This window comes from Physella acuta, unplaced genomic scaffold (genome assembly GCF_028476545.2).
Source record: "Physella acuta isolate Inbredline_101_S28 unplaced genomic scaffold, ASM2847654v3 ptg000335l, whole genome shotgun sequence".
Taxonomy (NCBI): domain Eukaryota; kingdom Metazoa; phylum Mollusca; class Gastropoda; family Physidae; genus Physella; species Physella acuta.
The window spans coordinates 1,499,600-1,515,595 of record NW_026731854.1 but is presented as its reverse complement, the minus strand read 5'-3'; the positions used below and the strand labels follow the sequence as shown (position 1 = coordinate 1,515,595).

Genomic DNA, 15,996 nt, shown 5'->3' with positions numbered 1-15,996 from the left:
AAAAATATCCATGTTTTAAGAAAAATTCAACTGCAATTTTCAGGGGGAAGGGGTTGTAGGCTGAGGCGTGACGTCAATTTAGGGGGGGTGTGGGGAAATTGCGAGACGCGAAAAGCGAAATGGCGAGGCGGGAAAATGCGAGAAGGTAATGCGAGACATACCTGCGGAATTAAAGGTAAATAGCGAGACACTTTTTGCGAAAAAAGTTTTTTTCTTTTTTTTCCATCTTTATTTATTTAAATTCATTTTTTTTTTGTTTTAAAATAAACAAGCATTTAGCCATACACTTTAACACGAGTGTTGTATGTTGTTATTTTTTATCTAGATACTAAGAAGATAGATAGATCTATATCTAGATCTATCTATTTAAAAATCCTAACATCGTTGCTGTGCTACTGTCATCGCCCGATCTTGTTAGCGAGAGGAAAATCCCGTCTCAGTCGGCATTAATTTAAAAATCTAGCCCGCTCATGTTTATACATGTTAATAGTGTGACTTCACATCTAACCCCCCCCCCCTCCTCCCCCTTATCTCACATCGTCATAAAATTACAGACCCCCCCCCCCCACGAGTGTGACGTCATTTATGGAAGACCCCCAAATAACACCACCACCAAAACGAAAAAAATCAGATAAGTTCAACTTGGTTTTAAAAATATTTGAAGTAGGCCCATAGCTTACGATATAGCACGAGCAACTGATAATATCGGTGACGTCACTTTATTTTTTCCCCAAACAGTAAGTAAGAGAAAAAAAAACTGGGGGCATTGAGAGTTCATAACAGCTTAGGAATAAGCAACACATAAGGGAGGGTTAATCTAGTCCTCACCTTCACTTATGGCAGTAATCGCATACTTATTTTGATGTTATTTTTTTCTGAATTATTTATGGAAAAGTCACAACCGTGATATAAAATCTAATATAAATTAGTGTAAAGGAACATTGGAAGAGAAAACACACAGTAAGTAGTTCTTACCTCCAGAATAGTTGTATCCAAATGATGTAGGCATTTCCTTGTGCTTAGATTTATATGGTAAAAAAAGCTAGAAAAAAATCGTAGGCGGCGGCTATAATACAAAATTTCTATGCAACAATAGAAAATATGTTTGCGGCGGCAGCGGATCAGGGCACGGCGATCTTCAAAGACGGTAAATCAGGCGTCCTCGGCGTTCCACACAAAAGACAGAAGTTGATCTATCGTCGGCGGTATTTCCGTCGGTTTCGAACAAGGTGGTATTCTAAGTCGACACAAAAGATGGGGGGAGTTGACAAATCATCAGTATGTCTAGCGACGGAAAAATCGGAAGTTTTAACAATGTAAACGAAACGTCTTTGAAGTCTGGACCAAATACCACTGAAAATCGGGTGCGGTAAATTTTTCGCAGAAATCTTCACATTTCAACACCACCCAGCGTAAGTATCGGCTTGTGGTAAAATGCGAGACAAAAAAGTCACGTGATCGACCGTTTTCGCGCCCTTCTCGCATTTTCCCGCCTCGCCATTTCGCTTTTCGCGTCTCGCAATTTCCCCACACCCAATTTAGGGTGGTGGGTCTGGCTTTTTGTGACGATGTGTGAGGAGAGGGGGGGAGGTAAAAATTGTCAAAAAAGCGTGACGTCATTTATGGATGACTCCTCACGCTTTTTGAACGATTTTTACTTTGAGTATATACATCTAATCAATTTCTGTAACAATTACAAAACCAGTCTTTAAAAAAAAAAAACATGACCCCCCCCCCTTACGTCACATATCGTCACAAAAGTTCCTGAACGCACATCCAGGATTGTGGTGTCGTTTATGAACGACCCCTAACTCAACAATAAGAACTAACACTTTTAAAAATCCAAGTTTAGTGGGATCTTTCTACAATAAAAATGCTGATATGGAAATGTTAATAATTTTGTTAGATAAGTCAGGTATGTGGTGTGAGTGCAGCATAAAGAGAGCTCATTTTGTTTTGAATGCAAAAAAAAAAGTTATTTATGGCCATGGGTTTCCCCCATTCTTATGTGTTATTATTAGATCTAGAAGCAATAATAATATTTACATTTAGTGATTTACTTAGGCCCCACGTCATATATTCACATTATAATTAATACGGTTTTATGCTATGAAACACCATATGCCACATATTAAAGTGTATAAACTTTTGGTAAAAATTTTTTTAAACTTTAAACAAACTGATGGATGATGACTTCGAGTACAAGCCGGTAACAACTACAAGCCTAGGCAGCAGATGATTGATGAAAACACCACACTGACCAAACAGCCATTAAACATTATATTTATTATGATTATGGAGTTTTCTGTTCATGAGAATATCAGAAAACAATGGGAAATGTTTAATGTTTAAAAATAATTTATTATTAGGCCTAATAGGCCTATTTAGTATTTAGTATTATTTAGGTTAGGCCTATCACTTTACTAATTAATTTAAATTTAGGTCTTAGCCATAATAATATTAGAATTAGATGATTAGATCATTTAGAGGGCCTTGTTTAGGCCTAATGTCCTAACTGTAGTGTCTAACACTAGTCTAACAGTTAGGTACTAGATCTAACACTTTTAAATTAAAAATTTGATTAGGCTATAATTTAGGGTGTGGGGAAATTGCGAGACGCGAAAAGCGAAATGGCGAGACGGGAAAATGCGAGAAGGGCGCGAAAACGGTCGGTCACGTGACTTTTTTGTCTCGCATTTTACCACAAGCCGATACTTACGCTGGGTGGTGTTGAATTGCGAAGATTTCTGCGAAAAATTTACCGCACCCGATTTTCAGTGGTATTTGGTCCAGACTTCAAAGACGTTTCGTTTACATTGTTAAAACTTCCGATTTTTCCGTCGCTAGACATACTGATGATTTGTCAACTCCCCCCATCTTTTGTGTCGACTTAGATAACCACCTTGTTCGAAACCGACGGAAATACCGCCGACGATAGATCAACTTCTGTCTTTTGTGTGGAACGCCGAGGCCGCCTGATTTACCGTCTTTGAAGATCGCCGTGCCCGGATCCGCTGCCGCCGCAAACATATTTTCTATTGTTGCATAGAAATTTTGTATTATAGCCGCCGCCTACGATTTTTTCTAGCTTTTTTTAACCATATAAATCTAAGCACAAGGAAATGCCTACATCATTTGGATACAACAAAATAAAGTGACGTCACCGATATTATCAGTTGCTCGTGCTATATCGTAAGCTATGGGCCTACTTCAAATATTTTTAAAACCAAGTTGAACTTATCTGAATTTTTTGGTTTTGGTGGCGGTGTTATTTGGGGTCTCCCATAAATGACGTCACACTCGTATGGGGGGGGGGGGGGGGGGTCTGTAATTTTATGACGATGTGTGATGAGGGGGAGGAGGGGGGGGGTTAGATGTGAAGTCACACTATAAAAAAGCAATGTTAGAAAAAGAATTTTAGACGTTTTTTCGCGTTTTAGAAAACTGTTTTAATACATTGTAATAGGAATTGATTAAAATACTCTATTTTGACCGAAATTAGACAAGATTTTGGGAAAATATCGATGTTTAAAAAAAAACTCAACTGCTGGTGACAACAATGAGCAAGACATTGCCAAAATTACAGAAATGATAAAAAATGCAAATTATAAAAAACGGAAAACAGATGTTGAGCGTGCAGATGATGATGATGAGAACATGGATGCCAGTGTTGTTTGAGGGATGAACGAGGAGGTCAACTGTGATGAGAATGTGAAATGTTGTGAATGTGGATTGGAAGAAGTAGCAAAAGAAAAATGTATAAATGGGAGTCTAATGAACTGGGTTGGGTGTACTATGTGTGAAAGATGGTGTCACGAGGTGTGTTTGAGGACTGTTTCAGAAGATTTTGTTTGTAAATTTTGTTTGTAATTAAAATTACTTAATAAAAAAATAAATTGCACTTTTTAGAATTGTTTATACTACTACACTTTTTGCAAGTACAAAAATCCATAAATAGATGTTGCAAAACATCTCTCCTGCTGACAAGATTATACCAATTCACAATGACACAGCTCACGTTTGTATAAACATGAGCGGGCTTGATTTTTAAATTAATGCCGACTGAGACGGGATTTTCCTCTCGCTAACAAGAGCGGGCGATGACAGTAGCACAGCAACGATGTTAGGATTTTTAAATAGATAGATCTAGATATAGATCTATCTATCTTCTTAGTATCTAGATAAAAAATAACAACATACAACACTCGTGTTAAAGGGTATGGTTAAATGCTTGTTTATTTTAAAACAAACAAAAAATAATTTAAATAAAGATGGAAAAAAAAAGGAAAAAACTTTTTTCGCAAAAAGTGTCTCGCTATTTACCCTTAATTCCGCAGGTATGTCTCGCATTACCTTTTCGCATTTTCCCGCCTCGCCATTTCGCTTTTCGCGTCTCGCAATTTCCCCACACCCTATAATTTATATAGGCCTAAATACTACTAAATAGTACTAAATACTCCTAATACTTAATCTTATCTTAATGATCTTAATGTCTTATAATATTTTTACATTATAGAGAGACATTACATATTAATTAGTATTATTAGCATTAGGGTTAAATTTAAATAGGCTAATTAATAATTTTCTAACATGACCAGTATTTCCTAACAACTTTGTCTCATACAGTTCTAATTAATTGTGAGGAAGGTCCTTTTTTCTTGTATTCAGAGAAAAACATTCTATCTTGTTAGATGTTAGAATAAGGCCTATATTTTATAATTTATAAGCCTCAATTTTTAAAAGTATCGGCTGAGAATGTTTTTTTTTTTTACGCAGTGAACAGAATGCATTTAAAAATCAACTTTTGATGAAGGATACTCCAGATATTTCTGATTTGACATCTGGTTTAAGAAGGAAGGCCAATGGTAGCCGTTATTATGTTGGTGGTGTTGATATATCTTTTGTAAAGTCAAGTAAAGAGGATGCCTGTGCCTGCCTCTGTGTTTTACAAATGCCAGATTTAGAGGTTATCGTCTTAAACTAATAGGCCTACTCTAATTACATCATTTAATTTTTGCTGTACTATATTTTACACAGGTTGTTTAGCAGGCTTTAACATTTACACTTTATCTTAAAATCATATTGTAGATGGTGTATGAAAAGATGGAGATGGTAAAAATGACCCAACCCTACATTCCTGGATTTTTAGCTTTTCGTGAAGTACCAGCACTTTTAAAATTGTACAGGGACCTTGAGGCTAATGCACCCGAGTATAAGCCAGATGTAAGAAATTCATATTATTTCTATTTAGAGTTGTTTATAAGTGAAGTCACACTCTTGGGAAGCATTGGAGTCAGAATTTAAATAAAGCAGGAGTCTTCTTCTTCTTCTTAATCCTCATCACTCCCTGTGGAGTATAGGGCAGCAACAAATCTCTGCCATTCCACTCTGTCCTGGGCGAGCCACTTTAGTTCATGCCAGGTCTTGCCAGTAGCCTGTACTTCTTCTTCAATCTCTCTCCTCCATGTTCCCAGTGGTCTTCCTCTCTTTCTCTTTCCAGGTGGGTTCCACTTCAGCGCCATGTTGGGGAGTCTTCTTTTGCTCATGCGTAGGACATGGCCCAGCCATCTCCATCTCCTCATTCGAACTTCTGAAACAATGTCGTTTAGTCCAGTCCTTCGCCATATTTCCTTGTTTGGGACTTTGTAGTCCCACTTTATTCTGAGAATACATTGGAGGGATCTTCTTTCAAATCCTCTGAGTCGGCTGTCTCCATTCTTGTTTAGTTTCCATGACTCTGCAGCATAGAGGAGTACAGAACGTACATTAGACTTGTAGATCCTTATTTTAGTTCTCTGCTGCAGTGAGGATGATTTCCAGATCTTAGCGAGTCTGTGGAAAGCCTGTGCTGCATTGCTATTCTGGTGGCCATTTCTTTCTCCATGCTGCCATTTACTGATATATAGCTGCCGAGGTACTTAAAGTCTTCGACCTCTTCTAGCTCCACTCCATTCGCAAAGGTCTTGAGAGCACTTTTGGTTTCTATTTTCATTAGCTTGGTTTTTCCGGAGTTTATCTTTAGCCCAACCCTTTTAGCAATTTGCTCTATTTTTGTGGTTTTTGCATGGATGTCTTTTTGGGCATGTGAGAGTAAAGCCAAGTCATCAGCAAAGTCACAGTCCTCTAGGTGGTTGGTAAGTTCCCAAACAATTCCTCTTGGCTTATCCTCAGTGGCTCTTTTCATAATGTCTATAACCACCTAAAAGATGACAGGTGAGATGACACAGCCATGTCTGACTCCTGTTTTTACCTTGAACCATTCACAACATTGGTTGTCATAGTACATGTCCTTAAGTATGTTTATGACTTTTCCTGGAAAGCCATATAGCTCTAGTATCTTCCGTAATGATGGATGGTGGATGCTATCAAATGCTTTCTCGAAATCTATGTTCATCACGAAGGATCCCATCAATTCCTTTCCTCATTCTTTGTAATAAGACTCTGCGGAAGATTTTTCCTGGTACTGACAGAAGATTAATGCCTCTCCAGTTCTCACAAACATTAAGGTCGCCCTTTTTGAGTAATTTGATAATGATTCCCCGTTTCCAAGAATCTGGGACTTTTTCTTCATTCCATACTTTATTGAAGATCCCTGATAGAGTTTCTGCACCTATTTTTGGGTCTGCCTTTAGCATCTCCGCAGTGATTCTGTCCTCTCCTGGAGCCTTATTGCTTTTTGTTTTTTGGATAGCTTCTATTATTTCTTGTTCTAGGATGGGTCCTCTATAAATTATGTCAGTGAAGTCAGCAGTTTCTTCTGGATCTGGTCTGTTTAGGGTCTCTTCAAAGTATTCAGCCAATCTTTTCAATTGATGTTTCTCCGTTGTGAGAATTTTCCCATTTTTGTCCTTGATAGTAGATGATCTATTTGCTATTCCGTCTGTTAGAGTCCTGATAATCTTGTAGACTGTTCTGCTATCTCCCTTATCAGCTGCAGCCTGTGCTTCTGTGACCATTGTGTCTACATAGTTCCTTTTATCCTTCCTAGCATTCCTTTTTACCTCTTTTTGGAGTCTTCTATATTCTTCATCATTCCATACCCTGCTTTCCATGGTTCCAGATAGTGTTTTAATTTTGGCTTTTCAATGAGATTCCAAGTATCGTTTGAGATCCATTCCTTCCTTTGTTTCTTCCTGTGTCCTAGTATGCATTGGCTTGTTTTCATGTATACATCCAGGATCTTCTCGCATTGAGTATTGGTGTCCTCTTCTGATAGGTTCTCAATTTTAGTTCAATTGCGAAGTTTGCCTTAATGGTGGGATCTTTTAGTTTAACTGAGTCAAATAGCTGGTGGTTTACTTTCCTGTCGACTCTCCTAAGCTTGAGTTGTAGCTTGCACAAAAATAGATTATGGTCGCTACCTACGTCAGCTCCTCTTATTGCCTTTACATCCCTCATGGATCTTCTCCACTTTTTGTTTATAGCAATGTGATCGATTTGATTGCTGGATCGCTTATCTGGGGATATCCATGTGGATTTATGTATTTCTTTGTGCTGGAATAAGCTGCCACCTATAACTAGGCCATTTTCTGAGCAAATCTCTTTGAATCTTTGACCGTTGTTGTTTACCTCTCTTAGCCCCTCTTTAGCCATGCAGAGTTCGTATCCTTGGTTGCTGGACCCTATCTTTGCGTTTATGTCTCCCATGACTATTAGAATGTCATGTTGTGGAGTCCTGTCAATTTGATCTTGTAGAGTGTAGTAGAAAGTGTCTTTGTCTTCATCTTTTGTTTGTTCAGTTGGGGTGTAGCACTGTATTATGGTAACCTTTACATGTCTTGAGTAGAATCTGGCTCTAAGAATGCGAGAATTGATTGGTTCCCACCCTATTAGACTTTTCCTTGATATTTTATCCATGATAATGCCAACTCCTTCCTGGTGTTGGTTACCAGATCTCCCAGAATAGATTATAGTTTCTCCTGATCCGAGTGTAGTCAGGCCTGAGTCTGTCCATCTCATTTCGCTAATACCCAGGATGTTTTATAAGTATGTATATAGGCATGTGTATATGTATTCACATATATATTCTTTTTTAATGTATTTAATTTTTTTACCTATTTCCCCCCCCCCCCCCCCCCCCCCCCTCCCCCCATACATTACGAATCTCAACCAAACCGTTTACATCAGGCATATTTTGCAACGTTGAGTTAATGTAACTTCCCCCACTCACCCCCTCCACCCTTGTCGGGATTTGTCAAATTTGCTCTTAAAAAACTATTTAACACTCTAATTAATCACTTAATTAAATGGAATTATCACTTTTCTGTATATATTTTGCTATTTTTTGCCTTGGTGTCACAAACACACCCCCCCCCCCCCCCCCCTAAATGGTGTCACCTGGTGCGGTCCGCACCCCACGCCCCCCCCCCTCGCAACGCCTCTGTTGTTACTAGTATTAGACTGCCTTTCATTTAAACATTGTGTAAGTTACGATAACCAAACTTAATAAGTAATAGCTTTATATCTTTATACTTTGTTCTCAGCAGATAAAGGTAGGTAAGCTGGTCACTGCTTTGTAAGAAAATAAATTTAGAATTGTTCTAAATGAAACTATCATCACAAGGCTATAAAGTATAGTAGTAGGCCTATAAAGTTTTAAGAGCATATATATATATATATATATATATATATATATATATATATATATATATATATATATATATATATATATATATATATATATATCACTGCTTTGTAAGAAAATAAATTTAGAATTGTTCTAAATGAAACTATCATCACAAGGCTATAAAGTATAGTAGTAGGCCTATAAAGTTTTAAGAGCATATATATATATATATATATATATATATATATATATATATATATATATATATATATATATATCACTGCTTTGTAAGAAAATAAATTTAGAATTGTTCTAAATGAAACTATCATCACAAGGCTATAAAGTATAGTAGTAGGCCTATAAAGTTTTAAGAGCATATATTTTGTAATATCATTAAATATTCGCAATGTTTTAGCATAGATTAGAAAATGCAGACCACTCACCAACTACTGTGTTTTTTATTCCAGGTAATTTTGGTTGATGGGAATGGTACTTTGCATCCAAAAGGTTTGTGTGACTCATAATTTACTTGGACATAAGAATAAAATACCTAAAAATCCCCACCCCCAACAGTTAATTAAAGGATCTTCACACTTCCACTTAGGAGCAGTGTTTCTTCCAGAATTTTTTCTCCGGGGGCTGTCAACATTTTCTGGTGGGGTGGACTCTGGTAAAAGTATATATTTTCTATATAAATTCCATATCGTTCGGGGGGGGGGGGGGGGGGGGGGGCGGTAGACTTTCTCAAAAAGATGCCTGGAAGAAACTCTGCTTAGGAGTGTCCCATCAATTAAGTACCTATATGATTGAAAGTGATTTTATTCACTATTTTAAAATAAAATGCTGTATGCTCTGTATAAATTCAATCACCTACGAGCTTATCTGTCCTTGTTTGATAATCTCTTAGGTTTTGGCCTTGCTTGTCAGCTGGGTGTAATCCTAGGATTACCTACCATTGGGATAGCTAAAACTCTTATCTCAGCACAAGGGGTAGTTGATGATCAGCAACACAAAATAAAGGTTAACATAATTCTTGTTATTGGGATTTTAGTATTAGTTGTAGTTGTCTAAAGTTAATTAATTGTCCTTATTCATCAATAAACAAAGCAATGATAAATACATTCTTGTCTAGAAACAAAACTTGTACCAGGCTGGTGACTCATTTGATCTTGTCTCTGATACTGGGGAAGTTTTGGGACAGGTACTGTAAAATTTAACTTTGTGATGAGCTCAGTTGTAACTTTACTTTAAGCTATGTTTGTTAATAAAAAATGGAGGTGTATTTAATTTTTCACATTATATGTAATGTGAATTTTTCAGTGTGTTCGTGTTCATGATAAAGCACCAAACCCTGTTTATATTTCTGTTGGGCATATGATTAGTCTGAAATCCTCTGTATGGATAGCACTAGAGTGCAGTAAATATAGAACTCCTGAGCCTATTAGACGAGTAAGTGTTGAAAAATGTAGGCCTTCTAATATGACAATACAAAATAACTGAATTCATTAAATTAACTTTCTTGAAAACAGTTGCATGATTTTGATACGTCAATGCTCCCCTTTTAAAACGCTAACTTTTTACTTTTATTTGAAGTAATGCCAGCATGTTTTATTTGCAGGCTGATTTAGACTCAAGAGAATATCTGCGCTGTGAAAAAAAAGAACCTTATGAGATGATTGCATAACTTTTATGACAAACCTATATGAATTTGACCAGAAGATAAGTTGGCTGCACTTGCAAGCATAATTATTTTTTAAAAAGGTGCTTACATTGTATGCAGTCTCAATAGAGTAGCCGCACTCACTGCACCTACATACCAACACCATCCAGTGGAGTATGCAGATTTTTCAGTTTCTAAACAGAAAATCAACCAATGAAATAATTTAATTAAAGACTTAAATTCTGCAAACTCCCTCTATTGGTTGAAGTTTTAGTGAATACATCTAGCTTGCAGCATAATTAATTATGTAGATTTGTATTTGCCTTGTCATCTACCTCCTAGATGGACTTTGTGATACACTTCACAAAATTGATCACTTATATTGTTATTCACACTAATATATCTTGTAATGTACCAGTTGTAAGCTAATAAAAATAATCATCAGTTTAGATCTGATAACCTGCTCTTTTGAAATTCAGATGAAACTGTAGTTACTTGTTTTAGTTTTTTTAAGATCTATTATTTTTTATTACACATGTATTTTGTCGTGAAAGCACTTTTAATAATCGATGGGATGGTAAGGTGGTAGAGCGCTTGGCTGCTAATGTAAAATTCAATAGTTCAAATCTTGGACTTGCCTCTGCAGGATGTGCTTGAGTCTACCTAGCTCCAATGGGTAACTGGCCTATGTCAGTAAAGGTGACTGTGCATAATTCTTTATATGTACTGTGATATTGACTTTATGCCAGAAAGGGTAAACTTAATTAATGGAGTTGAAGATTTACTGTTATTGTAGTTGTAATAAACTAAAAGTAGATGAAAAACAAAAAAATTAACTATATTTACAGTATATTTATTCAATTAAACATAACATTTTAAAGACCAAGCTTATTTTCTCATTTTCATAAACTCTTATATGGGCCTGATTTTACAGACACTGTAATTATATGAAATCAATATTCATAAGCTGAGTTCTTTATCTAGAATTAAAAAGAAATGTTTTTTAACATGAAGATTTTTCTTATTACAAAATGTATATTGTTAATTTAAAAAACAATCTGTTACCCTTGGGAATAGCAGCCTAATACTAAGTTGTACATTACGAACAGAGTAAGACTACAATAATATAGTTACTTGATGTAGTAAATCTACAAGAAATCAACCTTTTAAAAATGTTTTTACACTGCACTAAAAATACATTAAAATATAATTAAAATTGTCTAATTAAAATGTGTGTTTTTTTAAATAAAGGTCACAGTTCATTTTTTTTAATTTACCAAAAATTTGTTATAATTTATTACCAACTGATTAAACTTTCATGAAGAATTTTAATAATTAGACTAGCACTTCCACCCATCCACTTGAAACACAGGTCTATCAAAGAACTTATTATTTAGCAAAACCTAGAATAACAATTGTTAGTTTTTCTTTCCACATGTTGTTAAAATATAATAAGTTTTATTAAGAAAAAATGTTAATAACAGAAATAAAAAAAATATTCTGTAACAGCAAGCATTTTTATTTTGACCAAAGAATGTTTCATTCATCTTCCACTGTAACTTGAATGAACTTGCCTTGTTTACACAGGTCAACAGATTGGGGTACCATGAAATAGTTACCAGGTCGTAGGTTATAGACAGTACCAAACTTGTAGCTTAGGTATGAGAATGGTGGTACAGTACATCTCCACATATTAGACAGGCTACCAACATCTTCCAATGGCACAGTTATATCACTGGTTACAAACTTAATGTGTGTCCCTTTCTTAACAACAACCTAAAAATTAAAGATAATGAATAAGTTTCATTCAAATCATTGTGAACTGAGTTTTTAAATGAATTTTTAATAATTCTAAGAAGTTCTTTATTCAATTGCTTCCCATTTAATGGGAATTTAGATGCCATCAGGCATCTACAAAGAACTCTTGGGTGCCTCCTGAGCTGGTTTTAGTGGAGCATGGTTGATAATATGTAATAAGTGGTTTATAATAACTAGTCTGCAGTAGGTACTAATAAAGTGTTCAAGGTTTGTGGTAATAAATTCTGCTTGTAATGGAGTTAAGAAGGATCTTTATCTATCCCTAACATTAGATTAATGAGGTGAAGTTTACTTTATTAAAAAGGTCATCTTGTAGGTAAGCCTGAGAAGTCCACATTCAAAGTAATTTAGTATTAAGTGTTCTTAACCCTCAGTCTACGGTATGGGCTCTGAATTTCTTCCCTTGCTGTTTAGCCAAGCAAAGGGAAATAACTCTCTTTTTTAAAATGATTGCTTGGAAATGGAATAATTAATTTTAAAATCCACATGCAATTTAAAAATTAAAAAAACAAATTAAAATTCACAGAGGAAAATGGATGCAGATTATTGTGCATTACTTTTAATTACCACGTACACATTTTTTAAATTGAAAAAGCAGCTTCAAACTTAATAGTAAAACAAAATGGCAGAACAGCCACATTTAGCCTCGTAGGACTGTAAAGGGTTATTATATAGGCCTACCCTGTGCACTAAATTTAAACTCAATGTATCAGTTTTAAGTAGATTTATTCAATTCTAAATAGAAATATTTACCTTTGGTGGTGGGTGGTTTCCTAAGCTTAAGGGAATAATAACAATATCATAGTTGACTCCAGCTGGTCTTTCTACTATTGGAACTTCTGCTACTGTTGCACTTTTAACATAACCAGTAGGAAGTGAAACTATGAATTTGGCCTTAAGATAAGAAGTAGTTAAAAGTAAAGATTAATTAAATCAGAAATTTTATAAGGTAAAGGTAATTTTTTTTAAATACGGTTTTAAACAAATTTACTAGATTGTCATAATAATTTATAACAATTAAGGCTTCTGTATCCTTAATTCATTGTTATTGTTATTAAAGTTGATTAGCTGTAGAAACAGAATTGAGAAATAAAATTGGCAATGGTAGGTGTCAGTTGTGGTTTATAATGAGAAAGTGTAAATGTAATGGCTTTGTTTCTACTTCCTCACTTCCTGAATCAAAGCCTACATACAGTAATTGTTGATAATCAGCACACACGCTTTTTCTTTCTACCACATATGCTTAATTTCTAACTTATATTTGCTGTTTTCCATAGATACCAGCTAAGTATGAAAACCGATCAGCAATTAGTCCATTAGCATGAGACATTAAGACTAATATATATATATATATATATATATATATATATTAGTCTTAATATATATATATATATATTTTATAGGATAGGAAAATATAATAAGCTGCCCCCCCCCCCCCCCCCCCATAACCGTTTGGTCAAGTGGTTCAGTACAATATAGCTGACCTCAAACAGTTGATATTAATTCATTACAGGGCTTTATGATTAGCTATCTGCCCCCCCCCCCCCTGTATTACTAACAATGTAAAATAAAATAAAACCACTTTACTTTATAGTAATTATAGTAAACCTAATCAATAACATCTCTAAACATATAAATCTGTTTCTATTATAGATAATAAACAAAATGGAATAGTAGTCTTACTTTGACAGGAATGTCAGTTGAGAGTTCAGCTTGATGGAAGACATCAGTAATATCATATTTGAAAATCCTTTCGTAGGCCCACGGCATTTCCTTTTCACCCCCAAGCATATGGAAACTGCCAGCAGGGATGAAGTTGTCATTTTTTTCAAGTTCAACCTATAAATAGGTAAACATGTAAGTGTGCACTTCTTCAGCTGCGGGACATTTTAAACTGAACTGTAAGCCTAGCCCTATGGTAAAGTTATGCTTAGGGTAAGACCACACTCTCTGCATGAAACAGCATCATTCATCATCTCCCATTGCCCATTAATGCATGAGGCATAAACAAGTGAGTGACATTTCTTCTGTCCAAAACATCTACCATTTTGAACATTAGTTCACCCTCCTTGTACTCTTCCTCCATGTTTCTTTGGCCTCCCTAGTTTTCTCTTGTTCGGTGAATCCACTTTAGCCAATGTATCTGAACACATGGCATATCTATCTTCTGTGCCAGATGATTACAGATGAGTAGTTCAACAAGTGTTCTTTTTTTAAACTCCTCATTTGAGGATTTAGAAGATTCTTAATATTTGGCACAATCATTTGTTATAGAAAGCTATTAGTTACATCTTTAATGCATTCCATGTGTTCCAAAATTTAGAACCATGCATGAAAATGTTTCTTCTCCCATTCCAAGCATAATTTTCAATAATTTCAGTTTCAGTTTAGCAATAACAAGGTTACGGTCACATCTGCCTGTCTCTTAAGCTATACATCTTTGTCTGCTACCTGTTGCCACTGAATGATGATGATGTGATCCATATGAATTTGTATTTTACCATCAGTTGTAAGCTTATGGGTGTCTCTGTGTATGAATAAAGTGCCACCAATGTGCATGTCATATTTGGGTATGCCAATCATACTTTCTTTGGTCTGTTAGAAAATTCTTCCTTATTGTTTCTTAATTGGCTTTCACTAACAAGGGTTAAGCTGTTTCCATGTCCACAATAAGAGTAACTCCATGGTGTTTGTCTTTGTCTACTTGACCATATAATAACTTTCTTCTGATCTTAGTTTTTAAAGCCAGTACTACTCCATCTGACTTCCATTATTCCAATAAACCAGGAGTGATCTCCCCTAAACTTTCTCGGATATTCTGATATAAAACTACGAGGGATGGCAACTCAGGACATAGACAATATTTGTAATCCATTTTTAATTACTTAAACTTTTTATAATAGAATGGAATCTCGTAAAAAAAAGAATTGCACACTAAGTGAACGCCTAATAAAATGTGCATAATAGTGCGGGATAATATTAGTACTTTATAAATTTACGTGCATTTTTTGAGAAATCGGAAATAGCGTGAATTAGTACTTCCGGTCAACGGAAATTACTCAAAATTTGACAGAAGGTAGAGAATTAAATCTTTTACTTACATGTAAAATTTCATTTATCTATCTGAAATAGTACTCAAGTTATAGGCTTTTGAAAAATTCAAAGTAGAAAAAGTACCACTTCCGGTTATCGGAAATCGCTTAAAAGTTGATACGGATCTATGATTTTGATAAAATACTTATATATGAAATTTCATCAACCTAGCTGTAACGGTACTCAAGTAATCGTGTTTACACACAGTCACGCAGACACACACACACAGATTGCAAAATTATATTTTTCCGTATCAGTGAGCTGTAAAACGTCGAGATTTGTAAAAATCTCGATTTTTTTGTGTGCACGATTACAATACTTTCTCTATACTTTGTATATACGAGAAAGTAAAAATACTCAAATTGTAATGGTTCATTTCCCGTTTTGTCTCAGTCAACTTTCTGTCTGATCAAATCTTATTGTCTTGCCGGACACCAGGAGAATAAATGCCGGAATAAGGACATCCTTAGATCCCTGCTCCTGATGTGATCAGTTGATAGATCTTCTCTTCTTGAACCAATTGAAATTTTGTTTTCACTTGCAGTTTTTGTAGAAATTCTATTATCTATAAGAAAGGGATGCTAGCCCTAAGCTAATCTTCATTATGACTTGGGACATGCCGTAACCTCATACTGTCCACTGGTGGAGTTAAGGGCACCCATGATTTAAACAGTTTATTGTAAGTCTTGTTACCTTGGTTTTCCTTTATGAATTCTCCTTAGTATTTTAGTGTCAGCTATAAAGAGTTTTTTTCAGTGTTTCCTTACCTTATTTTTTCTTTACTTCTGAAGTTGCATTATAGGTCCATTGATGTACATTTTAGGTGGGAATAAGCCAATTTCTTTGGTTTTCTAAAATT

General features: G+C 35.3%; 2 protein-coding genes across 7 annotated transcripts in view; one reads left to right on the top strand and one right to left on the bottom strand.

The window, feature by feature from the left end:
- Positions 1-1,989: 1,989 nt before the first annotated feature.
- On the top strand, positions 1,990-11,069 carry LOC131940920 (endonuclease V). Of its 6 annotated transcripts, none has more exons than XM_059299839.1 (8): positions 1,990-2,136; positions 4,777-4,966; positions 5,089-5,223; positions 9,034-9,073; positions 9,474-9,586; positions 9,699-9,767; positions 9,887-10,015; positions 10,185-11,069. In XM_059299839.1, the coding sequence occupies exons 2-8, from the start codon at positions 4,808-4,810 to the stop codon at positions 10,248-10,250; spliced, it is 711 nt and encodes a 236-aa protein (XP_059155822.1). In that variant the 5' UTR covers positions 1,990-2,136; positions 4,777-4,807; the 3' UTR covers positions 10,251-11,069. The 6 variants fall into 6 exon arrangements, with proteins under 6 accessions (XP_059155822.1, XP_059155821.1, XP_059155820.1 ...); XM_059299838.1 differs by having other exon boundaries at positions 1,990-2,151; XM_059299837.1 differs by having other exon boundaries at positions 1,990-2,209.
- The window catches only part of LOC131940919 (hemocyanin 2), a 56,539-nt gene continuing 51,606 nt past the window's right edge, over positions 11,064-15,996 (bottom strand). Inside the window, exons 52-54 of the mRNA XM_059299835.1 lie at positions 13,728-13,883; positions 12,798-12,938; positions 11,064-12,002 (exon numbers count right to left, since the gene is read on the bottom strand). Of these exons, the coding sequence (XP_059155818.1) occupies positions 11,766-12,002; positions 12,798-12,938; positions 13,728-13,883 (534 nt within the window). The 3' untranslated portion in view covers positions 11,064-11,765. The remainder of the gene's footprint in view (positions 12,003-12,797; positions 12,939-13,727; positions 13,884-15,996) is intronic.

What these genes read in the sequence shown, in the direction of transcription:
- LOC131940920 (XM_059299836.1), top strand. Translation starts at nt 2,290, where the DNA reads ATGATTATGGAGTTTTCTGTTCATGAGAATATCAGAAAACAATGGGAA. An exon ending in TACAAATGCCAGATTTAGAG is followed by an intron (nt 4,967 to 5,088) that starts GTTATCGTCTTA and finishes ATCATATTGTAG; the next exon opens with ATGGTGTATGAAAAGATGGA. An exon ending in ATCAGCAACACAAAATAAAG is followed by an intron (nt 9,587 to 9,698) that starts GTTAACATAATT and finishes ATTCTTGTCTAG; the next exon opens with AAACAAAACTTGTACCAGGC.